The sequence below is a fragment of the Pocillopora damicornis genome, chromosome 12 (genome assembly GCF_964200805.1).
Source record: "Pocillopora damicornis chromosome 12, jaPocDami1.2, whole genome shotgun sequence".
Taxonomy (NCBI): domain Eukaryota; kingdom Metazoa; phylum Cnidaria; class Anthozoa; order Scleractinia; family Pocilloporidae; genus Pocillopora; species Pocillopora damicornis.
This window is the reverse complement of record NC_142681.1, coordinates 19,869,816-19,897,333: the sequence shown is the minus strand read 5'-3', so window position 1 is coordinate 19,897,333 and position 27,518 is coordinate 19,869,816. Positions and strand designations below refer to the sequence as shown.

The 27,518-nt window shown below is 36.5% G+C and overlaps 4 protein-coding genes across 5 annotated transcripts; 1 reads left to right on the top strand and 3 right to left on the bottom strand.

Annotated features, from left to right (window-relative positions):
• The first annotated feature begins 5,423 nt into the window (after positions 1 to 5,423).
• LOC149036906 (lysophospholipase D GDPD1-like) lies at positions 5,424 to 11,075 on the top strand. The gene is made up of 11 exons (XM_089190417.1): positions 5,424 to 5,636; positions 6,264 to 6,310; positions 6,492 to 6,552; positions 6,839 to 6,913; positions 7,752 to 7,797; positions 8,323 to 8,447; positions 9,049 to 9,138; positions 9,401 to 9,534; positions 9,967 to 10,017; positions 10,123 to 10,174; positions 10,701 to 11,075. Exons 1-11 carry the CDS (start codon positions 5,505 to 5,507, stop codon positions 10,887 to 10,889), a joined length of 1,002 nt encoding a protein of 333 aa, XP_089046543.1. The 5' UTR covers positions 5,424 to 5,504; the 3' UTR covers positions 10,890 to 11,075.
• Positions 11,076 to 11,930: 855 nt separating this feature from the next.
• On the bottom strand, positions 11,931 to 14,083 carry LOC113680988 (uncharacterized). The gene has a single exon (XM_027198042.2). The coding sequence runs from the start codon at positions 13,870 to 13,872 to the stop codon at positions 12,778 to 12,780; it is 1,095 nt and encodes a 364-aa protein (XP_027053843.2). The 5' UTR covers positions 13,873 to 14,083; the 3' UTR covers positions 11,931 to 12,777.
• Positions 14,037 to 15,969, bottom strand: LOC113680989 (BTB/POZ domain-containing protein KCTD21). The gene is made up of 2 exons (XM_027198043.2): positions 15,811 to 15,969; positions 14,037 to 15,323 (listed from the first exon to the last, which is right to left on the bottom strand). Exons 1-2 carry the CDS (start codon positions 15,826 to 15,828, stop codon positions 14,604 to 14,606), a joined length of 738 nt encoding a protein of 245 aa, XP_027053844.2. The 5' UTR covers positions 15,829 to 15,969; the 3' UTR covers positions 14,037 to 14,603.
• Positions 15,970 to 16,454: 485 nt separating this feature from the next.
• On the bottom strand, positions 16,455 to 27,508 carry LOC149036905 (RING-type E3 ubiquitin-protein ligase PPIL2-like). Of its 2 annotated transcripts, none has more exons than XM_089190410.1 (25): positions 27,388 to 27,508; positions 27,189 to 27,238; positions 26,596 to 26,644; positions 25,958 to 26,020; positions 25,490 to 25,541; positions 25,285 to 25,336; positions 25,098 to 25,189; positions 24,404 to 24,493; positions 23,775 to 23,850; positions 23,378 to 23,478; positions 23,171 to 23,221; positions 22,496 to 22,571; positions 21,920 to 21,967; positions 21,708 to 21,766; positions 21,483 to 21,543; positions 21,168 to 21,196; positions 20,976 to 21,009; positions 20,676 to 20,738; positions 20,485 to 20,539; positions 20,301 to 20,357; positions 20,042 to 20,111; positions 19,764 to 19,826; positions 19,324 to 19,368; positions 18,257 to 18,360; positions 16,455 to 18,033 (listed from the first exon to the last, which is right to left on the bottom strand). In XM_089190410.1, exons 1-25 carry the CDS (start codon positions 27,417 to 27,419, stop codon positions 17,946 to 17,948), a joined length of 1,560 nt encoding a protein of 519 aa, XP_089046536.1. In that variant the 5' UTR covers positions 27,420 to 27,508; the 3' UTR covers positions 16,455 to 17,945. The 2 variants fall into 2 exon arrangements, with proteins under 2 accessions (XP_089046536.1, XP_089046538.1); XM_089190412.1 differs by having other exon boundaries at positions 27,448 to 27,500.
• Positions 27,509 to 27,518: the final 10 nt, after the last annotated feature.

Genomic DNA, 27,518 nt, shown 5'->3' with positions numbered 1-27,518 from the left:
GAGAATTTGACCGTATTTTTTATTCCTAAGAGCAGTCGTAAATATTCCCATTCAAACTTTTAAAATTTCCCCATGACTCTTATTTCGCAAGATGATCATCTCACCGCCGGGGCTTGGGCCGCCTGTGCACAAATACGCCTCAAGAGGAGGGACTGAATATAGAATGTGAAGCAATCAAAAGTTCCAAAACCATGATGCACCGAAATATTTTCTATAAGGACTAAGCCAAGCATTTCCCTGAGGTAGTGCGTTGGGATCGGTGTATGGTGATGAAACCCAACTTTTTTTTCTTTTTTTTTTTTAAAGTTTGTCTTTGTTAGAGTTTTGGACCTGGCCTTGCCCATCGTTTGTCAGTATTCCACTCATTTCTAAGTCACTTGTTGACAACAGCTGCTGTTGGTTTGTCCAGTCACTGTGGGAACACTAATTAGAAGACAAAAGATTATGTTCGGTCGGGAACCTCCCATGCATCTTATCAAGGAACACCGTTGTTTTCATCTCTGATACTTACCGGCTCCTCAGACAAGTCACCATTGATCTCCTTTTATTTTTTTTACCTTAAATCGCTATGTTTGTCTTACCAGTTGTTTTACCTAACAAGTCACGACTTAAAATAAAGATTTCATCAAATTATCATTCGATTTAATAAGATTTGATTCAGTTAATCCTTACATTCTTTCGGTTTAATCATCAAAGTACTAATTGATATTAAATTAAAGATAGAACAAGTTTTCATGCGAAGTTTCCTGATTATTGTATGTTATCTCCAGCAGTCTGAAGATTTGAGTAGTTTTAAGTTGATTTCAGAGTTTGCGAGACCAGACACCTAGCTAGTATCTTTTTGTACATTGTCCTTGTTTGTCAATGGTGTTCCTGTTCGGGTTTGTCCACAGGCGGCAAGCTCCAGGTGTGAGATGATCATCTTGCAAAATATAACCGTATTTTTGGACCTGGCCTTGCCCATCGTTTGACAGTATTCCACTCATTTCTAAGTAACTTGTTGACAACAGCTGCTCTTGGTTTATTCAGTTACACTGTGGGAACACTAATATTAAAACAAAAGATTATGTTCGGTCGGGAACTTCCCATGCATCTTATCAAGGAGCACCGTTGTTTTCATCTCTGATCCTTACCGGCTCTCCAGGCTAGTCACCGTTTTTTTTTTTTTTTAATCGCTATGTTTGTTTTACCAGTTGTTTTACCTTACGAGTCACAGCTTAAAATAAAGATTTCATCAAAATTACTATTCGATTTGAATAGATTTGATTCAGTTAATCCTAACATTCTTTCGGTTTAATCATCAAAGTACTATCCCAAGTGGACACACTACGCAGCACTGTAAATCCACTTTAAGCGACAGCTCGCAGACGTATCGTATCAGAAAATTAAAACATCCGGGTTGCTTCCTATGGTACTCTATCTGGGAGTTCCACAAGAATCGATTTTAGGGCCATAATTTTTTTTCTCCACACATCAAGGATTTGCAACTCTCACTGAAAAAAAACTTGTGAAGTTGATACGTGTGCTGACAACAGCGCCATCTAGTCCAGCGATATCACGTGTAACATTTACAATTTTTGGAGTTGATTGTTATAATTAGGGATAGAACAAGTTTTCGTGCGAAGTTTCCTGATTATTGTATGTCCAGCAGTCTGAAGATTTGAGTAGTTTTAAGTTGATTTCAAAGTTAGCGAGACCGAACACTGAGCTATTGTCTTCTTCCACATTGTCCTTGTTTGTCAATGGTGTTCCTGTTCGGGTTTGTCCTCAGGCAGCCCAAGCTCCAGGTGTGAGATGAGATCTTGCTCAATAAGGGTCATGGCGAAAAAATGGGAAAAAAAGAAGTAAAATTCTCAATAAAAATACCTCATCTTACTTCTACAGTGCATCGCTTGTTATCTGAGCGCTTACTTCGTTAAAAGTAAGTTGAAGAAAAGCCCTATATACGTAGAAAACCCCGAAATAGATAGCTTGCTAAAATGGGTTCCCTTCAACAAAGTAAGCGGTCAGATAGCAAGCAGTGCACCATGGAAGTAAAGTGAGATATTTTATTGAGAATTTGACTTATTTTTTTTATTCCTCAGAGTTGTCGTTAATATTCCCATATAAACTCTTATAATTTCGCCATGACTCTTATTTCGTAAGATGATCATCTCACAGCTGGAGCTTGGGCCGCCTGTGGTTTGTCTCGCTGCCTTGGTCCAGACTAACTACAGAGTTTCTATTCTGGTTTTTATTTTCGATGACTGGCTTTTGTAGTTTAAATTAGTAAGTACTTTATTGCTCATCTCTATTGTTCTCGAGAAATTATTTGGTTTAGCAAGTTTACCAAGAGTCTTACTCCCCCAAGACCAACCAGCCTATAACCCAAACATGTTCACTGATAGAATACTTAAGGAGTTGTCTCAGAGTGATTAAGTGTAATGGTAGCAGTGGTAGCAGAACGTTGTCAAGATTTCTAGATGCCGCAGAAAGACAATTAAAGGAAATTTAAAAAAAATAGTCTTGGTGTCTCTCGCTGTGAAAGTCCCCTTAGAGCTTCTCTAAAGTACATAACAATCACTACAAGATGGCCTCAACAATGCAAATTGTTGGTTCAGCATTAATGGGATGAAGCCTAACGTCTAAAAACAAAGAAAATATTTACTGGAACTGCTCAAAAGCTTCGTTGTGCAGACAAGACATATATGAGTCTACTGTTTTGGGGGAGGAGAGAAAAATGAAACACCTTTCATTGAAATTCAGCCAGCACCTCAAAGTAAGAGGGTACCTAGAAAAAATCAAAGAAAAGGTCTCTGTTAGGCGTCAACTTTGCCTCTAGACAATCGGCTCTTACACATACACAAAAGCCTTTTGTCATAACGTACCACGCGGCGATAAAAAAATTAAAACAAATATTGATAGAACATTGGAGTCTGATACACAATTAGCCCTTACTGAAAACAATTTTTACAAAACCTCAGATCATCTTTTACGAAAAGGGAAAATCCCTCAAAGACACCATCGTGTGAGTAAAAATAGAATTTGAAGACGACAATGCGACGCGATCACAATAGTCACGTGGGGAGGCCAAGTCGGTCTTTCTTTACTTTTATTTTATAGGCTTTTCATCGTATTTTAAATTGGCTGCAGGGGGTCCTTGTGTCCACGAAAATTCATTTTCAAGAACTCTAGTAATTTATGAAATAATTTATTCTGTAAACGAGTTTATTGTAATGTTAAAATGTATGTCCCTTTTTAGTTTGGCCTGATCGTGTGTGCAACAGTACAGAAAACGTCATAGTAGAGAGAATTCGAGTTTGATGACCAGGATACAATTTCTGGAAGGAGATAATGATATTTCAAGTGGGAAACGCCCCGAACGTGATGCTTTTGACAAGTGTGATTTATGAATAATAGACACGTGTCTGACAGTTCCTCGAGAGTCACTATAAAAGAAGAAGCCAAACATTTTTGTCACACATCGAAAGGTATCATTGGTCAGATTGTCGCCTTTCTGAATTCTCTAGAACGATGAAGTTTGCACTTGTGGTTCCAATACTGCTCAAGCTTTTTCTTGCCACGGACGCATGTACCGAGATCCGAGTGACCGCCGAGGATAAAACGGTCGTAGTCGGACGAAGCCAAGAGTTTATGATCGATCTCATGTCGGACATCATAGTGGAGCCCAAGGATTATCCCCACACTGCTGAACTACCAAAGACTTGTTCCCGTAGTTCACCAGCCATGACCTGGAACAACAGCTACAAGATCGCATACCTAAACGGTTTGGACTCGCCTATAGCCGGTGCTGACGGCCAAAATGATGCTGGACTCTCCGTGGGTTCACTCCTCTTTCCTCTTTTTTCCAAATATCAGACCGTCCCCAAAGACAAGTGTGGCTCGGCCATTTCCAACTTGAATTTTGCGATATGGATTCTGGGCAACTTCGGAACTGTTGAAGAGGTGAGAAGAGCTTGGAGAAAGGACTCATTCCCACTTGTGTGGGAGCAACCTCTGAAAGGGAACACCTTTGAACTGCACTGGTCCATCACTGACAAAAGTGGTGACGGCATCGTTATTGAGTACTCCGAACGGGGACCAAAGCTGCACGAAAATACAATTGGTGTCATGACCAACTCTCCACCCTATGACTTCCACATGCTGAACCTCCGCAATTACGTCCATCTTTCCAAGTTCGCTCATGATCCTTTGGTATTAGGTGAAACAACGTTCCCAGCCACTGGCCAAGGAAGTGGACTTCTTGGTGTCCCAGGAGATCTCACTCCTCCATCGAGACTGGTACGATCTGCAGCCATGGTGCACTTTGCTGATAAAACTAAAAAAAGTGATGAGGCGGTAAATTTGGCTTTTCACATCCTGAACACTGTTGATATCCCTCGCGGAGTCGCTGCATCCCATGATCATGAAGATATGGCCGACTACACTTCTTGGATTGTGGTCAAGGACCTCACCAACAAGGCAATGTACTATCGCAGTTATGAAGATCTCACCATCCGTGTGATTCATCTCGACAAAGTGACCTCTGGCATGAAGTTGAAAATCAAAGTTGGAAGCCCTACTATTGGTGGGTTTGTGGATGTCACAGGAGATCTTCAGGGTGCTCAAGCGCATACTGAACTCTAAGTAACAGAACTGTTTCACTGCTTGTTGCCAATGTTTTCCCGTCAATATAGAGAGAAATTACTTCTATTAATGCTGGTGGTAGCTTTTCGAGTACGTTCTTACGGTAATTTTTTTAAACTATCTACAATTTGTGCATGCCTTTTGAAGATCTCACACGAGGCAATCCTCGAGTAGTCTTTAAAACGTTATTATTGTCGTTTAAGTGAAGGTCTTGACAATTCTTGAGAAATAAAGCACTCTTGTTAGCATTTTGATTGTGTACGACATTCTCTGACAAAAATTACCTTTTACCTGGAAAAATACAGAAGGAGTATGTAAAGGGGAAAAGATAAAGGGAAGAGTGTCTTGGAGTTTGGAGAGCCCTTTGTTCTTGTTCCTTTGTTCTCTTGGGGCCTGAATGTTCCGGAAAACCCTCATAAAAGTATAGGAAACGTTTTTTGTAAACAAATTTGAAAAGATTAAATGTGTGCGAAGATGCGCAAAATAATCTAGAATCAGCCAACCCTGGACTTCTCACCATATTGTTTTGTATAACATGAAGAGACTATTTTGCAGAAATTGAGAAATAACTGGTTTAAGAAGGTTTTGAAAACCTTGATTTTTTTTAGCATTTTTTTTTGTCGAAAATGGAGTTTTGCACGCGATTTGTTCCGAAACGAACGAGCCAAAGAAACCGGCACGTTTGGTGAAAGTTAAAAATGACCTTGTATTCTGTAGTACAGCATGATTGCAGCTGGTTACTACATTACTGTTTGGTCATCCTGACACAGCAAGAGCGCGGTTACGTAGCGATCACTTTTATTAAAATTTCCAAAGAGGACGGAAGGTCGGTGGCCTGAAAACAGGGATTTGGAGCTTTGACATTTGTTGATCCCAAGATGTTAGGGTGGGCAATAGCTTTGCCAATAATTGGAACCTACATTGTAACTTCTGTAGTCCTTTTAAACTTTCCTTGGCTCGTTCATAGGAGGAAACAGACGAAGTTCCGTTGTCGCCACATTAGTCATAGAATACAATACAAATACAAAGACTTTATTTAAACACGATAATTGTTAAAGCGACTACACGCTTGAATTTAGTGATTAATGCGACCGTAGATCGGTCGGCAATTATGCTGATCATTTTGGAATCTCGACTTTAACTTCGACGGACTTAATTAATGAACATGTTACAAATCTCTCCCTATGTGTCATTATATTATCAGTTTACCGAAAAGAAGATGGTCAACTTTTCTACAACTGCAGTATAAGTTTTACGTTCTACATGTCGCCAAGTTATCGCTTTTTTCAAGTCTTTCTTTTAGTCTCTGAATAAGGTACATGTAGCAAACCATTCCTGATCCCGAGTTCTGATCATTTTGTAGCCTATTCCAAATATTCCGATATCTTAATATTGTTGTCAAGTTGAGGTGGGGTGGGTTGGTGGGGGAGGGGGGAGAAGGGTTACTGAGCAGCTCTCCGCGATCATGACATGCTAGTAAAAGCAAACAAAACATGACATGAAGTTTGGTTGCACAACTGTTTACTTACCCTTCCCTGCCAAATAAAAGGCCTTGCACTTCACTTGCAATACTTTCCTTTAGGTGGAATTCTAGGAAAGTTACTATTTAACAAACTTTTTTTCTTGGGTGGTTTATTTCAGGGGCTGCAGAAAATCTAGAGAATACGATGACAGCCTATCATCAGTAAGTAAAATTTTGGATATACATACGTCTACAGATTTTGTACAAAATATCAATTTGCTTAATTTGGTTACCAAACAGCTCGTCCATTTTGGCCTTTTGTTTGTAACTTAAGGTGGCAATTTGTAATGAAACTTGCCCAAAAATAAACTTTTAATACATTCTGCTTTTATTTCTCCCTAAGTGCCTTAAAAATGGGAACAGAAATGCTTGAATTAGATGTTCGCCTTACAGCAGATGAACAGGTAAAATTGGAGATAAGACAGAGTTTTTGAAGGAAAGCAGTTTGCTTTATAATAATTAACAACAAAGAAGTAGCTACAATAATTATCATTGACAATAGATGTATCAATTGTCAGTTTCCAATTGTTTAATGTGTAACTTGATTATTTCAACATAAAGCAGAGTTTAAAGTAAACAGAAAGTGATTCAATGAGATCAACTTTCTTTAGGAAAATTTTGTACTCTCCACTCAAAGGAAAATGTAGAACCAATCTGAATTAGATCTTGGCATTCTTTAATTCCAACCAGGTTGTTGTATGTCATGATGATGAACTTTCCCGTGTAACAAACACAGACTTGAAGATTTGTGACTTGAATTTCAAGGTAACTATATTATTTATTTAATCTTTAATATTCATATCTGATCCTATCCCACAAATTATACAATTATACTGCTTTTGTCTGTGTTTTAATCATTTGTGAGAGAATGATGCATCACAGTGAATGGTTTGATCAGAGGAGAACAATTGATCATGTAGTATAATTATTGTTAATGAGAGTAGTCCTGAAAAGGAATGTTGTCAGTAGTAATGACTGATTCAGAAATTTTAATGACCGAAGTAGAAGTCATTAATTGTCACAGTCAAGTGATTCCTGGTTTGAACAGTGACTCTTTACCCCTTTACACCCTAACATCAGCATGCATATTCTTCACACTGTTCTCTACACATTTCCTAAGATGTCGACAAGGAGAATTTGTGTAACAAATCAAGAACTTCCTTAGTTCATTTCCTTTATTCACTTGACATTGCTGAGTGATTCAGGGGTGATAATGTAAGTAGAATTTAGATATTAGTCCCTGTTAGGGGTAAATGGGTTAACATTGACTTTCATTCAGGTTGTTGATGTATCAGTCATCCACTCACTCCTTTCCTAGACTACTCCCACCTGGATGATCTGACCTCAGGATCAAGTGACAATTTATCATCAGGAATTCTGACACAATTTCCTAAGTTAAAAAAAGCAAGAGTCTGAGTAATTATCAAGAGGTTTTTCAATGGCCATCCTTTGGTAAGAGTTCAGATGAGTGGTCAATTAGTGATAAATTCATTGAGCCAACCTCACAATCTCTGTCTCTTGAGGTAGATGAACATTGGCCATAAAATTGAAACTCTTTATCTATGAAATGACAGATTTTGCTCCTTTCTATCCTTTGATTTAGGATTTACCTCACCTTAGCAGAACACTTGCTGTACAATTTCAACCAGGTGACTCCTAATACAATGGATACGTTACCTTTTTTACTTTTTTACCCAAGATCTCAATAGTAATTCTATTTACAGTTACTGTCTGCCGTACAATTCTCATGATGTTAGTTTAGCTTTTTTTTACTTACTAAATGCCTGAAGCAGGCTACCCAAGGTCTTACCAAAGTACCAACTGTCAGAGAAAATTTCTATGAAGTAATGCCAGTGATCTGCTCTTTGACTGGTCTAGAAGGCTCATGCATTTTACTATCTCAACATATCAGATAAAAAATTGACTTAAATAATCAAGTTTAGATTGGTAAGATTGGTATTGATATTAATCAGCTGCTCAAATGTACAAGTACTTTAAGCAGTTTTCTTGTTTTGCCAGTACTCATAATTCTCACCAACTCCTTTTCATCTATTCTGTTGTTCTGACTAGCCATTGCCATTACATAAATTAGGTTTGCCACACTCAAAGAAATACATTCAAATGCTGTCTGGAATTGCTGTGACAAAGTTCTAAAATGTATGTTTTTTCATCAGGTGTGTCATGTGATATGAAAAACAATGACTGTCAAATTCCACTGCTGGACACTGTTTTTGAGGCATTTCCTAATATTCCAATAAATGTGGATATCAAAACCAACTCTGATCTACTAATAGACAAGGTGAGTGTAGGGTAGGATTCCCAAAGTTATTGCTACCCAAACATTGCATTTGCAATGTATTGGTGCATCCTGAACTTTACAATTTTTGCAGCAAATCATCACAAATATTTTAAATTTTCAAATTCAATATAACCCTTTAACTCCCAGAAGTGATTAACATGTCACATTGCAAGTAGCAAATCATCACAAATATTTTAAATTTTCACATTCAGTATAAACCTTTAACTCCCAGAAGTGATTAGCATGTAACTTCTCCTTGAAATATCCATACATTATCCAGCAAACAGGTAATGAGAATACTCAAACTTACTAAATGCTGCTGCTGCTGCTGTAATGTTGCTTTCTTGATCTAATGTCAAATTCCTGTTATTTATTCATAAAGACATAAGTAGCAGCAAGAGGGGAGAATTAACCTTCATTTTAGGAGTAAAGGGGATAAGAATGTCAACAGCAATAATATTTGTAAAATGCAGATTGGAGTAATTGTTTTGCTGTTGAATTGTGGCTGAGTAATATACTAAACTGAATGGCTCAAGTCAGAACCTGCATTATTTGAGTTGAGTTCACTTGTTGATTTCTTTGCCATGTTCTCTCTTCTTAGACTCATGAACTGATCTCCAAGCATAACAGAAAGGATTTAACAGTTTGGGGAAACTTTTCTGCAGATGTTACTGAAAAATGTTACAAAAAGGTTTGTAAGCATCAATGGTAAGATTTGAACTTTTAACTTTGTCAAAATTCCATGAAATATTTTTTATAGTTATGACTGACAGCAGCACTAACTTTTTAATTTTTGATATCAAGCTAAGTAGTTGACTCTAAAAATTAGATGTAATGCCCAAGTTGTTCTATAGAATTAGAAACTATTCTTTCAATCAGAACTATACACAACTAGTTTCTGAAGAATATGAATTGTATTTGACTTGTGTCAACTTTTCTTTAATTCCAATCAGGATCCAGAAATTCCAGTCATGTTTTCAATGAAGCGTTGTGCCATACTGGTCTTCTTGTTTTATTCTGGTTTACTGCCATTTATTCCTATCAAGGAATCCTTCTTAGAGATCATGTTGCCTGTCACAATGATCAGGTAAGTACATGTAAGTGTTGAGTATTAAGAGTATTAATCCTTTACACCCTAACATCAGTATGCATATTCTCCCTACTGTTCTCCTTGCATTTCCAAAGAGGTTGACAAGGAGAATTTGTTTCACAATCATGCGCTGCTTTAGTTTGTGATCATCTCCTTTATTCTCATCACTTTCATGTTTGATTCAGGGGTGAAATTGTAGGGAGAAATTAGATGCTAATCACTCTTAGGGGCGAAAGGGTTAACGGCAAATACATAGAGCAAAGGTGGTGTTAAGAGCAATCAAACTTTCTATATTTCCGGTAAGAATTTTCAGGAGACCTATTAACATGTACCTTTTAGTTCATAATTTCTGGCATGGGAATACTGATACACTAGTTGTTTTTATTATTGACAGTTTTTGGTTTCATTCATTCTTTTGTTATACCACAGACGTTTTGAAGTGCCTCGTACTATGAAGATCTTGTGTCATATAGTTGACTGGTGAGTACAGGGGAACATATCAGGATGTTAAATAACTTTGGGTACATAGACGAATTTGATTTGGCTAAGTGTACCTTGAATTGACTTTTACTTTTTTGTTTTTAGGTTTTTAATCAGCCCAATCCTTTTCAACCATTTGGAAAAGAGAGGAATTCAGGTTTGTAACAACACATAATCCAAATGTAATGGGTAAAATAGAAAAAAGCTACTTACAATGCATTTCATCTAATAACATATACATACTGTTAAGAAAAGTGGGAAGGGAAATCTGGCCAACCATGTACCTCAGGTCTCAAGGTTTGCCAACCTAATAACATTTGAAAGATAACTCTCAGAGATTTCTGACAAATGAAGACTGTACATCGCAACAATAAGAAATAAACTAGAAACAGAAGTTAAGTTGAATATATACATATAATAATATGGGTTTGTTTGCTTGTTTGTTTGTTTGTTTGTCTTTAAAAACACAGTGCACTGGTGGTGAATATGGAGATCCTTATTTCACTTCAAACTTCATGAGAAATCCAAAATTCTCTGGTGGTACTTTTTGAGCCTACAAATGTTCCTTCTCTCACCAAATTTGTCACCCAAAACAGGCCTCAGGGTGTAAATTTCAACAAATATTCACAACACCATTGAACACTTTTATGTTATTAAATCATCAGTTATATTTTGTTCAACAGACCTACTTGTGGGTGCTTAATGAAGACAGTGAGTTTGATTTTGCTTTTAACAAGCTCAAGGTTGCTGGTGTCATGACAGATTATCCCACAAGACTCAGGGACTATCTGCGCAGTAGCAATTTAAATCCTGGGCAGCCTGTGCCTACTGCTAATGGAAGCGAAAGGAGTGAACTAATTAAAAAGGATTAAACATATTTGAGTTGATCTTTAAAGTAAAGTAGGACATTTTAAACAGATCTTTAATGGGGACCTATTTGTTTTGTTGCTAAGCTAAAGCCAAACAAACACTATGTTGGATGGTGTAGTTTGACTCTAAGTTTTGATATGTTAATTCAACAGAGATGTAAAATAGTATCAAATAATGTCTAAGTTTCACTGGGCTGGTCTATAAGGTCTGGAAATTCCATTCAACTGAGTTTAAAAAGTATGTAAATATACTTTAATTTGTAATTCCAATTAAACTCATATCATGAGGAAAATGCTGAAATCAAGAAGGCCATTTACCTGTAGATCTAAAGAAGAGAACAGAAAACATTCATGGAACTTGAAAATAACTTCTTACTGACTAAGCTTGAGGGCTGTGCTGTAGGTAATGACTGAAGGCCAATATTCCCTAGTATGGCCTGAAGTGAGGTTAGTTAGTTGTTTATTATATGGCACCCTGGCTAAACTTTTTTATTTTGAATTTGGCAGTTTTGAGAACCAAAAAATTCACAGCTTATGACCATTTCCCTGGAAAAGATCTGAATGGCAAAATCCAGACCAAGTAAGAACCAATCAAAATTCTAAAATTTTTACTGAAAGACTACCTTGCCATATGATAACAAAAAATATTGTGAGGATAAATCAGAAAGCATCTCCCAAAGAAAATAACTGAGTCCCCAGCGATGGCATGAACCTTTGACCTTCAGAACATCTTCTCACTGAGTTACAGAGAGTTTGTTGTTGAGTAAGGCCATGAACTGAGCTCATATGTAACAAGCATCCTGTATGCTGTTAGAGTTAGCACAAGAGTCAAGCACATCTTGTGAGGAAGGGGGGTAAAAAAGACAGTTAAAAATTGTATACACGTTTCTTTGAAGTAGAACATATCCTGTAAGAATTATTGGAAAAATATTTAGTAGATTGGCATTCCCTCCTACTAAAGAATTTTTTCTTTAGAACATAAGAGTAACCATACACTACTAATACAAAATTGGTACATGCTGATCAAATCATAAACTACCAGGCTACAAGTGATTTTATTTAATAATTAAAGATAAGATTATTTTTTTTAAGATTTAGTTCTTGCAACACATTTTTCTGTAGAAGATTATAACTGAATATCTAGACAATTCTATTTCAATTCTCAATTCTAAATACATTACACATAAATTGTCCTACATGTAAATCTTAACAATAAATAGCTTTTACTTTATGATGTAATGACTTTGTGATGTTGTAGTCTCTATTTAACAATAAGTTAAAACATCTAATGTGTCTCTGCAGTGTAAGTGAAGTCTAGAAATAAATAACTATTATCATTGACATTGTGATTTCTCATTAATTTGAGTAATTTTCCTCGCAAAAATTGTAAAATTCATAAAATTATGTTCAGAAGTGAAAGATGTTTTATTTTTATTTTTAGTGAAAAAAAATACCAAAAAGTCTTAAGCTAGCAGATTTGCAATAGAGTTTATCCATGATGCTAGCTGATGGATTTAAATAATAACAACTTATTCTTGGCAGAAATTCTTAATAGGATCTTTTTATTCTTAGGTATGCACCAATTCTATCAGTATGGATTTAATTTTTTTTTTGATTATGAAGAAAGGCTGGTCAATCACAACCAAAAAAGTAATCCTACTGGAATCTATTATATAACCTATAATAATGACACTCAATTTTACTTTTACCCAGTCATCAGGTGAATCACACTCTAAGGAAAGTGCCCTATTGAGCAGAAGCCAGGGTGTGTAAAAATTGAGATGATGAAGTAGGTTCTTTGGATGTGGTACACTATGTAACACAGTTCAACTTTTACTCAGATGACTTAGAAATTTGTTATAAGGAGGGAGGTCTGTTTTCTCAAATGTCTCTATTCATTATTATCCTGTATTTCGATAACTGTGGTAGCCTCTTCCACTTTTTCCACAGCAGTCTTCTTCACTTGCCCCTCATCTGTGTCCTGGTTACAAGCTTGTTCGTTAACCACAGCTACTTGATCATGCCCTCGTTTCTTTGGTGATGTATACCCATACAAGGCCTGTTTACTCGTGTTCATGGCATCTGACAATTCAGCCACAAACTCAGCCAAGTCAATGGTCACTTCTTCCCAGTGCTCATGATCAAATTCAAAGCAGGTTTCTTTGTTTTCACCTTTCAATCTCTCCAGTAAGACACCCTTAGACTTACCCCTTATGAATAGGTATGTTTGAAGCTGTATGTAATCATACTCTGGGCACATAAATCGGTTTCTTCTGTTTTTAACTTCAATAACGCTATCTTCTGTCTCGGCATCCACTTTACCGCATACACTCCACTGTATTCCGTTGTACTCCATATCCTGGTAGAACAGATGAGGTGCGATCGGACGTTCGATCTCGATCCCTTTCACTTTCTCAAAATCTTGCACAGCTTTTTCCTCCAATTTTGTTCCGCGATCCTTGGTAATTTTGGACTCCACTGCTTTGACAACTTCCTTCGTGTTGATCCCTTGTTTGTCACAAATCTCTTTCACGGCAGATTCCACGAGTTTTTTTTCGTTCTCACAAAGTGTCTTCACCTCGGTTGTAACACATGCGATCACTTTTGCTGACTCGAGGATTTGTTCTTCTTTCTCGTTCTTCAACAACTTTGCTTTCAGAAAATTCAGAATTTGCCCGTACAATCTTTTGAAAGACATGTCGCAGATTACCTTTCTAACAGCGGAAGCAAAATCGACGGGGTCGTCTTCTTTTTCCAAAGATGGAAACTGAATCAACAATTCTTCAGAAACTGCCAAGATTGGACGAACGTCGCTTTGAAACCTCAAAGCAAACGCAAAAACGAATGATTGCTGATGCGATCGAAGCCAGACTCGCTGAAATGTTTCTTCTCTGGATTGATATCTATGCCGTCCAATTGCGCTGGCTAATTCGCTGGCAAAAATTACAAGTTTACGTCGAGAAGAAACGCTCGTTGCCTTTGCCATATTGCAGTTTCGAAGTTATGTCGGTTTCATGAAATTAACATTTGTTTATAAATCGCGCGCTGACGCGCCGGAAATGTTTCATTTACAGGGGAGGGGTAAGGCAAAACGGAAATTGGAGAAATGAAAGCAAAAAAGCTTTGAAACGCAATAACATGTTCAAAACCTGCAAACACAACTTATCAACTTTAATTTCGCTTTATATTGAAGAATATTTCGAAGATTCAGATATTTTTCCCACATCATTCCAATAACCCGACCCCTACCTGGAGAAACATGGTTTTCACCTCTGGTTGAACAACAGTCCGGGCAAGTTTGAGCGCGTTCGGCACCTGCTGCGGGGACAGAGATGCAGTCCCCACTTGCAACAGAAAATTGGTCCGGGAATATAAGTCTTGCTAGATTTTTTTGAGAATTACTAACATTGTTTAGATCGGAGATTTAAAGCTTATATCAAAATATTCAAATTACAACTTGCAAATTTGTACAAAGAAGCTTTCAAAACTTTCTATACTAGTCACCAAAATCACCAAAAGTAATATAGTCAAAAAAACGTCAAGTGCTCTGACGACGTTCTTGTTTGCAAAACTTAAAATGTTGTTCTTAAAGTTATTATAGAAAAATATTCTTTAAAACTTCTTCATTATTTCCTCGCTATCCGTGTTTGGATATGGAAGAACCCACATGAAAGCTAACTGGTGAAGAGTTCCTGTCATATCACACAGACTACACTTCTACGCATGCGTTAAACTTCCGCTGACACAGAACCCTTCTAAGCGCAGATCTTTTTCAACCAGTGACGTGAACTGATGACAGTCTGGAATATCCTCATTCGGAACAATAAAATCAATCGATGGAAGATGGGAACCAATGTAATACTCTAATTTCTCTCCAGAGTCGTTCACGCTAAAGAACTGATGGCTTTGACAATTTTCATTACCATCACTAAGTGAAATAAAACTTCTGCAGGTATCTTCACTGAGGTTGTAATCCTTTTCAGAAGCGTATCGCGTGACAGTTATCACGCAATCACGACCAACGACGAATTTGACAAATTTGTGAAATTTTCGTCGCGTAGTTTCTAAAAGGACGCTTTTCCAGTGGTGATAACTTTCTGCTAAGTCTCTTTTTTGTTCCTCTATTGCAATATGTGGGATCACAGATGGATAGGATGCAAGCTCACGAATAAGTTGCTCTAACTGGAAATAGTCCGCCTCGCGATACACTTGTAGTGCCACGCAGTGTTTTGGAAGTGACGCGTCACGCAAGTAATTTAAGATATAACCAAAGTATTTTCCATCGCGATCAATCAAATATCTTCCTTCTTTGTCCAATTCAAGTTTGTATCGCCCACTGAACATTGCAGCTAGCATGGAATCTTCGTCTTTCAAAAGCGTGGAAAGGCGAGTGGTGAAGAAATGTCCGCCAACATTGAGGGAAATTATCGTCGGGAGCTGAGAAATGGCAACAAAAAAATTGTATTAATTTTTTCACGGCTTCGATTTCGCTTCGTATTTCCTTTTGAAGTGCAGAACCAGGGGTCCAAATTTGACTATTTTCATTTTTTAAAATAACATGTTTTTCTGATCATTACGATCGACTGCTTTGATTAAGTCTAACGCAAATAAAGCTTTGTAATGTAACGAGAAACATTTTGAAAACAGTAAAAATTGTGCACACTTCAACCTTCGACAATATCAAGCTTTTTTAGCAGCACAATTAGGAACCAGATAGATGAAAGAGGAGTTGATATTCGTAAAAAATTTCCGAGTCACTGCAGAAAAGCAAAATTCAGAATTATTTAAAGCCAAATTTGCAAAATCAATGTTGGAGGAAACGCTCCAAGTATTCAGTTTGAAATTTGAAGAAATACTATGACTTATACAACGTATTTCTGTGCTTTACCCAAATAATTATTTGACAACAAATGCACTATTTTACCGTCATTTTTTGTTCCATGGTTTTTTCGGAAGTCGATGCAAGAAGTCGGACGAGGTTGACTCGCTCATGCGTGAGGTAAACTGACAATTTTGTTGCTTAGAGCCATATATTTAAGGTAAAAAACTAATTTACATATAAAAGAAATCCTTTCAAAATCGTGGTGTTTGACTTGGATTCTCACGAAACCGACACGATTTTTCATCACGAAACTGCTTTCGCGTTTATTTCATTACGTGTCTTAATACTCGACTAATTTCCTTGATTTTTAACCCATACTTTTAAAAAGAGTTCAGATAAAAATAAGTTTGACAAGAAAGTTAATAAAAAATTGTTCGAAAACTGCTCGTGTCTTTGTGACATTTTCCGTTGAGACGAGCGCGTGACTTTCAGCGTGATTCAAAAGATGAATCCACTTAAAAAGAGTCACTCTTGCACGCAACAGTAATCATAGCTTTCCTGGCCTAAAAAGTAAAATAATTTCATTAGGATTACACTATTCTTCACTCTTAAAGTATTTCTTATGTTAACAGAGTGACATTCAAAGGAACTAAGGGCAATATCTCCGTTAATCAGCGTTTCGTTTCGTTTTTTCTTTTGGACACTATATTGTACTTATTTTCTGTAACAGCAAATATCTGTGATTCTTTGAACGCCATTTTTATTCCTACAAAAGTTTTAATGCTATCATTTCTCGTTATCCTTTAAAATCTGACACGCTTCCCCGGAACAAATGAAGTTATTAACTACACGGCTCTGTGTAAATAAATTCAGATTCAGTCACGAGATTATATTAATCAATACCACGTTCTCCAAAATTTGCATTTTGTGGCTCAGAGGACGTGACATACGTAACTTTGATGTTGGCCGCTTGATCACGAAATATGAATTGAGGTGAAATCATGATACTCCTTTTGCTGACTTGTGCCATGAAGCGCTTCGACACAGCCAATGTTTCGTTGAAATTTTGTAAAGGTTGTTTATTTAAAAAATATAAGCCTACGGATGAGCTTACGAGTGACTGACGGTACTAAGAAACAGCATGACGGGTATTGAAGTGACTGAAAGCTTGCACGGGTTATGTCCAGGCATACACTGCGTTTAAGACGCGTCTAGAAAGCATTTCACGAACCGTCGCGCCTACTTAGCCGAAAAATATCTCGAAAATGTCTGATAGAAGAGTATATTTTCATAAATCTTAGCCTGAAATCGACTTCTTCGCTTCGAATCAGACTACACGTGAGAAAATCAACAGAAATACGGACAGCAACATCATCTTTCCCGGAGGTCGCTTTCTTGGCATGCTAGCCAAACGAAAAAAAAAGAGATTTATGGAGACATATGGTTACTTTCTTGCAAGATCCTTTGAATGATGACCAGTTAGCTTATGACCTGGTACGACTCGGGTGATGAATCTGAAAGGAATACTTGTCATACCATAGAATACAAATTTGATAATAATAAAATAAAAAAAATAAAAAAAAGTAATATAAATTATATTTACAAGGCAGATAGTAAGAGCACTATTACTCATAGCTTTGCACAGCCTATGTGTTCACGATTTACAAAAGTTATTCATCAACTTCGCAAGATGTACAGAAAAAATATTGTCCACAGTTGTACAACGCGAATAGACGTTGATAGCAGTTTACTTCGAGCTCGGTCCATATATCCTACCAAAAAAAGCCACGACTATTTGTTTGAGATTATAGACCGTCAAACCGTTCACAATCTCACGTTAAATTTGGCTGCTAAGAATGTTTTGCTGCTGAAGAGCCCTCGCAAGTATTTTCTTTCGCCTTTGACGGAATAATGCTACAATTTACATGTGGCTGTTATTTCTCTGTAGGCGAAATACCCGCGTTGATAGTTAGCAATGTCAACTTAATAGAGCTGGCACTGTGGCGATCGAAGTAACCCGCATAATAGACGCGGCTAAGTTTCACTTCCGGATTATGTTACTGCTTGGCACAGGTTTGTAGGAAAAGACTGCGAAAACATGACGGTTTCCAGGATTCCCTGACCTTCCAAGAGCAACAGGAGAGTTCTCAATTCTAGGGTAGTTCCCAAGTATGTTTCTTTTAATTTACGGACGAATGAGTGGAACATTTTGATCGGAATTTCAAGCCATTCTTGTGTCACCAGGAGCTGAAATCTTTGAATCCGCCAGATACTTTAATTTTCTTTTTCGATTGTTGCGGTGCGAGGTCAGCAGTTTCAGGATCCCTGAAAAAGTTGGGCCAAAAGATTGAAGAAAAAGAACGGCAATGGCAGCATCTCGTGCAAGAAAAATACAAGCGAAAGCGAACTCCAGGGATACTGGATATTCTCCAACTCAGACAAAGGAAGACATAACCTTGCACTCCCAAGGAGCCTTCAGAGGTTTTAACAAATGAAAAACTACTTAATTTTCCGAAAAAAAGAGTTAAACGGATATATCCTATCATACCTTGACGCTGGCTTCTGTTTAATATATTTTCCAACTCCTGACCGGTAAACCTTTGGTGCCTCTGCTGGCGTGGCAGCCGCTTTCTTTTTGCGGGCGGCTTCTTCCTGAACACGCGGAAAATGAAGGAAATTTTACATGAACTAATTCGAATCACGTATTGCTCACGCACTGTACAAAGATCACCCAACAAAGGTTCACTTTTATCTCACTGTTCAGGAGGTTTTACAGTCAGTATCCATTTATTATCAACAGCTGTCTCACTACTTGACGAGCATCTACCGCCCATTTGTAGCACAAATCTGGGAAAATTTCATACCGAAAAGCTTAAACAACTCTGTATACTGAAGAGACACAACTGTGTTGATCAGTAATAGCCTTTAACGCACAGAAGTGATTAAAATGTAACTTCTATCCATAATAACCATAAATTATCCAGTAAACTGGTGATGAGAATACTCAAACTCATCAGTTGGAAGTTGTCATCTTGATCGAACACGAAGTTCTCGTAACTAAATTACAGGAAGATATGTAGCAGCTAGAGGGGAGAATTAGTACTCAGATCTTGGGGCTTAAAAGGGTTAAGTTGTTCCTGCCGTACAGTTAGGAAAACGAAGAGCGATCATAAACGGCGCGATAGTCGCTGGGGAGTGAAAAAACGAAGGAGTAAGGTCCCTTACACGACCGAACCAACACCTCCCCTACTACTGTCGCGCCGTTTACCATTTCACGCGGATTTCGCACCACTTAACATGCTGAACGCCTGGAAAATCAAAGTTGATAACAGATATTCAACCCAGCTCAAACTGTATTCTCTCGACGACGCATTTCCACATCTTAAGGTTTAAAAGCTTTTTTTAACTGTGCCTTTCGGTTGAAGGACAACAGCCAGCAGAAAATAGGAGAGCAGAAAGTCTACGCCCGTTCCAGAATCCCAAGTGTTCTAGTAAGGCTTGAAGTTACACGTGCGTTTATTGGATTACTTTGACCAAATTGGAAACTTGGAAACAGAATTGACTAAAACAAACATTAATGAAAAAAAATACCCTTGCGTCACTTCCCAAATTTACCTGCTGTTTTTCCTCTTCTTCCTTTTTCTCTCGCTCTTTTTGAAGCTAAAAAAAATAAAAAAACGATTTGCTTGTTTCATTTTTATTGATATCACATATCTCTATCCAGCCTGCGGGAGGAAGAGAGAGCCTAGGAACAACGTAGGCACAAATTCATATGTCGGACACAAATATATAAATCGGACATTAGTTACCGAAATCGGACACCAGTGTCCAAAATCGGACACGAGTGTCTATAATCAGACACTAGTGTCCAAACTTGGACACTGCCTTACAAGTTTTTTTCCCTCCTATCAATGCTTTATATCGCTTGGACTTACTTAAAATTCGTCAGGTAAAAGGATTGCTCTACTGGTTTTAAAATTCATTTTAACCTGACATGCTTAAAATAAGGGAAATCACTGGATTATTCAATCAAAAAGTAAAAGAATTATACTAACCACAGCGTCAACTTCTTCGAAAGGATTCACAAACACCGTGGCTTTGATTAGCTTGATCACTTCCTAAAAAGAAAATACAAAGAATGAATAATATAGGGGGTGCATACATTATACAAGGGTGATAGACTAACCGTGTAGACTAAATGTCAACATTTTGATGCTATATGGAGCAAAGTCGAGTAACTTCGTTCAGCAGTCAGCAGCCGTGTTTATCATTGAAGCATGAGCCAAACCTCTTAAACTTTGTTAATGCGTTTTTATCTTTTCTTCACTGATACCTTTGGTCGATCTTTTTCGTCAGTTTCTACTCTTTCCAAAGCGCTTAATGTTTCGAGCCCACCAACCAATCTGAAGACAGAAAAAACAACAGTAAATTGATAGTCAACTAAAAACACAATTGGATCAGTGTCTACCGTGGTATATAACGTCAAAGTCCTTAATTTCTTGAGACATAAACCTCTGATATGAAAAAAATAACAACAACAAGAACAACAACAACAAAAAAACACAAGGGGATAAAATTAATAACATTATTACCTGCCAAACACGGAATGTTTTTCATCCAAATGACGACAGGAGCGATACGTAATAAAGCTTCAAGACAGAAGAAAAGGCTAAGATTAAAATAACTAATCAGAATATGGGACATCTGATTCTTTTTAAAAAGATGATTTCCTAACAAGAAACAACAGGTGGAAGTTTCTCAAGGAGTGATACTTACAACTGGGACTTATTTGTATTTGGTCCTGAATTTGCCATACTTAGAATGCCTCTCCCTGAAGAAAAAAAGACAATTGCTTTCAGTGTCAAATTTAACATCCACGAAACATTTTCGTGGAAGATGACGGCGCCTTGACAATTTTCTCCAACTGGCCTTATGCCGCAGAAATATCACGTCTTCAACATTCTTACCTTGATGTATCAAATTCGGTTTGAACTCGTCTCTGAATGGCTCTCCCCAGGCCGACTCACCACCTGCCAACCAAAGTAAAGCACAAAACCATGTATCTGTAATAACTTTTTATCAATACAGTCATCAGAGCAGTTTTTAACTAAATGTTGAAAAACCTGGGCACATCATCGACAGGAACAAACCTTGAATAGAAATAATATGGAAAAAAAGGACAAATAATTCTGGAAGAAATATGATATGACAGGGTGCCCGGTTTCTAGCGGTATTTGGTAAAAGAGAGCGTCGGTCGAAAGTTTTACCTCGCCCTGTTCCAGTAGGATCTCCTCCTTGAATCTAAAAGGAAAAACCATTTGAACGAAAAGACAACGTTACGATAAAAAAAAAGTTTAAAAGCCTTCAAAAGCAATTTTTACCATAAGTAACAATCCACATGAAGTGACAATTTGTATTGTGATCGAGAGGGAACCTTTCAGTATTATGGAATCACTTACCATAAAGTTCTTGATAGATCTGTGAAAGACTAACAAAGAAAAAATAATTATTACCAGCATGCTATACAGACTTAATGGACAATATCAAAGCTAAATGAACAATCCACAAAAAAAAAATCAGATGTAAATATTGCAAGCTTGACACTTCTTCAGATTTTTGGAAAAAAATATTTGTCACACTGTCATGCTGTCATGTCCAATATTCAACCTTTGACACCTAAACTTAGTATAATTTCCCTCTCAATTCTAGTGCAAAAAGATAAGATGCAAACAAATCTGTCTGAATATTGGTAAACAAAAGATCAGTGAACTCACTTGTGTTGTCATAGTAGCCAGAAGCACAGAGTTTCATAAAATTCTCACACGTCTTTGAAACCTAAAAAATAAGAAGACTAATTGATCAAAACGTGTACACACGCATCACAAGTTCGTTTATGAGGAAATGTGTGCAAATAATAAATTAAAGAATGATCAATTGAGAGACTCATTGAATTAGTCAATCAAGTAATCTAAGAAATTCAGAATGTTAGCACACCTTACCATTTCACAGTGAAGTTCCAAATTAAGATCACCATGATTTGTCTGCAGTCTCACATAACCTTGACAAAAAAAAAAACAAAAAAAAACAAAAAAAACAAAAAAACTGAACTGGTGACTACAAATCATATCTCTACTTCGTGTCTCAACATACATCAAATTTCTCACCAGCATGAGAAAACAACAAAAGTTCTAGACACAGGTTCTGACCATACCTTTCTTTTTCACTTCTCTGTATCTCACTATATCCTGATCAACAATAGCTAAAAGTAAATTTAGCAATAAAAAAATCAGAAGAATCACAGCCAGCTTGTATAATAATATACTAGAGAATGTATTTCTTTAGCAGTCAAAAAAAAAAAAAGAAAAAGAAACTGCCTTTCTAGGGGTGATCCAATTACCACTGACCCAGTACAGACATTCGCATAGTGACCCACAAAGAATAAAACCACCCAGTCACTCTTTATGTTTTGAGGGTTAAGTTGGGAGAAAGAGAGTAAGGGAAAGGAACAGCATGCATATTCTCCCTACTGTTCTCCAAACATTTCCAAAGAGGCTGACAAGGAGAATTTGTTTCACAATCAAGAGCTGCTTAAGATGGTGATCATCTCCTCTATTCTCATGAATTTCATGCTTGATTCAGGGATGATATTGTAGTGAGAAATTAGATGCTAATCACTCTTAATTGCTAAAGGGTTAAGGAATAAATATGAGAAATAGATAGACCATAGATAAGTGATATCCTCTAGCATACAAGAATGAAAAAGGAAGTACATATTTAGAGAACATACCTGCCTCCTGTTGAGTGACAGGTATTTGTGCAGTGGATGTGAATGAGCTGGCTACAGCACCAGTAGAATAATGAGCCTGCATGACGCCATTAAGAAAAGTTAGAAATAATCATTCACAATACAAAATATTACTTAAGTCTTTTTGAAATACAACTTAAAGTCTTTAATAAACAATCATACATGTACCCTCCTTCTGAGGGTTGAAACTCAGTTTGGATTGTCAGAGTTTGGATGACAATCGGTTTCAGAATACTGAAGAAGCAATTTGTTGATGGATCACTATTACTTCACTTTTTCAAGTGTTTCCTTGGAATTAGCATTAAAAACGAGCAGTTTTTTTTCACTAAGTTGTGATTATATTTTTAACTTCTGAAGTTACTACAGCAGCACTTGACCCTCTTTAAAAAACACTCTTAATTTTTACTTTGAGTTGCTGTGACTGACAACCAAGTTTGACAACCCAAGTTTTTCTTACTGGATTATAATTAGCATATCAAAATTCACCTTTCTGCATGGTCTAAACAGATATGTACATGTAAATGTACTCTCAGAGCAGAGGAATCTCAAATTGTCAAAACAGGTGGCTCTATGCCAACCCTTGTTAAAGAATCACATAGAGACTAAATGATTCACTGTTATTAAAGGGTAAAATGGAAATACTTCAAGCAAACTTACAGCATTTCTCTCTGTAAGTGATTCACTTGTTTTCTCTGTGCTCTTCTTCTCCTGAAAATAATTATTAATTAAATCCATCTATGAAGTGCAAGTTGTATTTGATACCAAAAAAGTGCAAACTGCATTTCTCTACAAGCAAACTATAGTTAACATAGAATTGTAGTAAAGTAAAACAGCTGACTACAAAATGACATACAGATGACTTACAGGTTCTTTATAAGTTTTTTCTAGTTCACTCAGAATACCAAGGGTGTCTTTGTTAGCTCTGTTCAAGTAGTACTTTGGATCCTTCTTGGCTTTTTCCTCCTCTAGGGATGGACAAATATAAAAGACAAATATATTGAGCTGATGACACCTAAATCTAAAGCAATACAAAATCCAATTCATAATCAACACTAGCAGCATCAACACCTTAATCATCTGTCACAGTGGTCATCATTACAACTATTGTTACAAGGCCATTATCGCAAGTGGTCTCAAAAAAACAAGGTAGGAAAAAAGGCCATGTCTTTCTGTTGATCGTGCACTGGACGGACAATTAGAAGTAGCTCACAGTCTGATAGAAGTCATTACATCACCAAGCCAGGAGTAAATGCAGGCTTACCTTCATTAACCACTTTCAAATTGTTCTTTAGATGATGGAAATTTGCAAGATTAAATTTGTCAAGACTTGATGGATCCTGCATTGAAGAAAAAGTAAATAAAAATCAGATACAATGTGTGTCACTTCTTGTGAGTGTGTAATCAACTAACCACACATGACTCAATTGTTTGACCCCTAAGAATGACTTGGATATAGTTTCTCCTACCAATGTCACCCCTGAATCACACATTAATATCACAAGAATAAAGAAATTGATCACCAGCTGACAAAGTTCTTGATTGTTAAACAGATTCTCCTTGTCAGCACCTTAGGAAATGTATAGATCAGTACGGAGAATATGCTAGGGAGTAATGGGTTAATGCATGTAAACTCCCACTCGGATGCTTTCACTTGGAAGTAAGGAAGGGTTGTTTGGTCTTGTCAGTGTCTAAAACACTGTACATTGGAAAGCTCATTGATAAGGAAGATCCCCACATAAGATCATCCAATACCCCTATATGTAGATCTTAGCAGTGCTTGCCCTTAATTCCACATAATAGGTAAAATCAATTTTTCAACTGGTTGAGCAATCCTTTCACCTGTTGGTTTTTCTTCTATGGTATTCAGTCCTTAGCTGTAGTAAAGCGTACCTGAATAGTTATAATGTCTTTGCGTGTAAATGGTTCATCAGTCAAAAGGTCTTTGAAATTCTTGGTTTTAAGGTTTAATTGTTCTACTGCCTATTAACAAAAAGAAATTGTGACACAGTGACTGTAACAATTGGTAATTGCTGAATATTTGTCTCATTTTAATAGGTTTTCCCACAACAGTGTCACAGTTAGTGGCAAAATTATTATTTTGGTACTTGCCTTCCCTTTCTTAAAGCAAAATTAGACAATATATTTAACCTTGTACAAAATAATATCAACTTCCATTACTGAAATCTTTAAAAAGGGGGAATGAGAAATAAATAATGACTTCTTCTAAAATCACCTGATGTCATTTGATCATCAGTGAATTTTTCAAGTAAAAAGGTTTCATTTCATTGTTGGCTCAGTTGATGGTTGAGTCCTTTTAACCCATTAACCCCTAAGAGCGACTAGCATCTAATTCCTCCTTACAGCATCACCCCTGAATCACACATTAAGGTCAGGAGAATAAAGGAAATGATCACAAACTAAAGAAGCTCTTGATTATTAAACAAATTGTCTTCATCAACACCTAAGGAAATGGATAGTAAACAGAATGTAGAATATGTATACTGATGTTGGCATATAAAGGGTTAGGTAATAGGGACACAAACCATTTGAATTTATCCATTGATGGTAAATAGGACAAACATACCTCAAAGGAGAAGACATTTCCTGTTGTTTTAACTGCTACAATATGAGTGTTGCTATTAAAGACCTTGAAGGTGACAGGACAGTGATACTTATCTGTAAAAGAAGACAAAATCTGAAATAAATTACCAATACAGTGATTAAATATTTGTTTCAAGAAAACTGTTCAAAAATTTTTCAAAAAACCTTACCCTCTGCATTCTTGTGAAAATTTAGTTTCGTTAGCTCTTTGGCTTGCAAAGTCTGTGGAGAAGGAATTCTTATCATCATGTGATCACATTCATTAGAATGTGCACTTATACAGTAGATTGTATACTGTATACTATAACAACTTTCTTTTAGAAAAATACAAAGAGCCTTCCTACAGAAGGCATTTTGTGTGTATTAAGTGCATACCTCTCCAGTGACTGGGTTTTTACCATACTTCTTCAGATATGGAACAATGTTTCTGTAAATTTATGAGAAGAAGTAAAATTTGTTATTTTTATAATTATTCATAAAGTCAAGTAAGTATGAAAAACAAAACAAACTATATGAGAAACCCCAGTAAAAAACATCAACATTTTCATGAATTCTCATTTCTGAAATCTTTAAAAATTCACTTTACTGTATCTGATTTGTCTCAGCCTTAAAACCAAATGATCATCTTGGCATATCTAATACTGGGTAAGAAAAACCTGTTCTACGCTAGCACAAGATGAGAATTTTCATCTGACATATTAGTTTAACATGTCATTGATAAAAGATTTTTACTGAGGTTTGAAATAAGGGGAAACACTACCACCTATACCCAGTTTATTTGACCCCCTTGTATTTAGGAGCTGAAGCATAAACTAGCATGAACATAAATGTTGTACAACTTACAGCAAATCAAATATAACGCCATCTTTTGTACAAAGGGGATGTTCAAATGGCTGCATGGAAAGGCTGAAAATTAATAAAATGATAAAAAAAATATATTTCAAATGTCCACAATTTATAAAATAGAAACAAGAAAGACATACTAACTTTGAAGATCAAAGCTACAAGCTAGTGCAGCCTTTGACAACCCTTAAATCAGACTTATCAGTTACAAGCTTTTAATTTTTTGAAGCAAATATCAATCATATTTAATTTTAGCAAAAAGTTTCACCAGCTCTTACTACTCAACACTATCTCACTACTTCACAACTTACAGAAAACCTTTTAAATCCACATTGCATCAGTGTTACACCCACTAGGTTAATATTTTATTTTAAAAATTTTGAAGGGCAGGATCCAAAGGCATGTATATTTTTTCAATCTTATTTTCTTTTGACACCCTGGCTGGAATTTAAGTTTCAGCCACGGCTTATGAAAAGAACAAAACAAGCTCATAAGTCCTGTTATAGTATATAGTTTAATCATAAGTATCCAATACTTAAAGGAAAAACTAATTATCATTATTCTTTAATTAGTATTAAAAACAAAAATTGTCAAATGTCTCAAAAACACAAGGAAATCAGTAAATTATTGTCACCCACCTGCAGCAGTAGAATGGCAGTCTTCTAAAACTTGCTTTTTCAGGTACATCTTAGTTTAAAAAAGAATTTCAGTAATAAGACCAAGACAAAAAAATTTAATGTATTACTCATTGTTTTGTTTACAACCATTGAATTTTCTACAGTTTTCCTCACAAATAAAACATTATTGAGTAACCAACTATGTTTGAATTAAGAACGACTAAGATGAAATCCAGCACCCTTACACGCTTACCCATGTTGGTTCCTGGACAGACTCCAAAGTCGTTTGCAAACATATGGTACACCGTGTACTAAACCATACACCGAGCATTATTATCTTCAGTATCATCAACATATTGCAGAGTTAAAATACCCCCAGAACAAAAGCCATAGGTAAATCCTCTCAAGAACTTAGTTAAAAAATGGCTCTCCGAAAGCCGAGGGAAAAAGATCTAAGATAAAGTCTCAAATAAATCACGAGGGATATGCACGTATGAGATATACAGAGCAACAAGTACACTGTACAACTGTTACAATTCAAGGTCGTAGTAAGAAAGCTTACGATGAGTATACTAATTTTTTGGGCTATTTATAGGTAAAGTCAATTTTCTTACCAGCTTTCTTTCCACCCCATTCTTCTCTCCATTCCTTGTTTGTTAAATACCTTGACATAATACAAGTAAAACAAAATAAAACCTCCATTTTATGATCATGCCCAGCTGGTTCTATCGTTCTTAACGTAAGGCCGAACAGTGTAATATTTTTCTTTCCCAATTAAAAAACATAATGACCTTCCTAAACAATCAAACTTACAGCTTATCCTTCTGATGCTGTTTCTTTCCCATTTTTCAAACCAAACTTCAAGCAATTTACCTTTAGTTTTTCTACAGGATCTTTAGTCCTTTATTATACGCCTCCAGTACAATTGATCAGCTGACTTCATG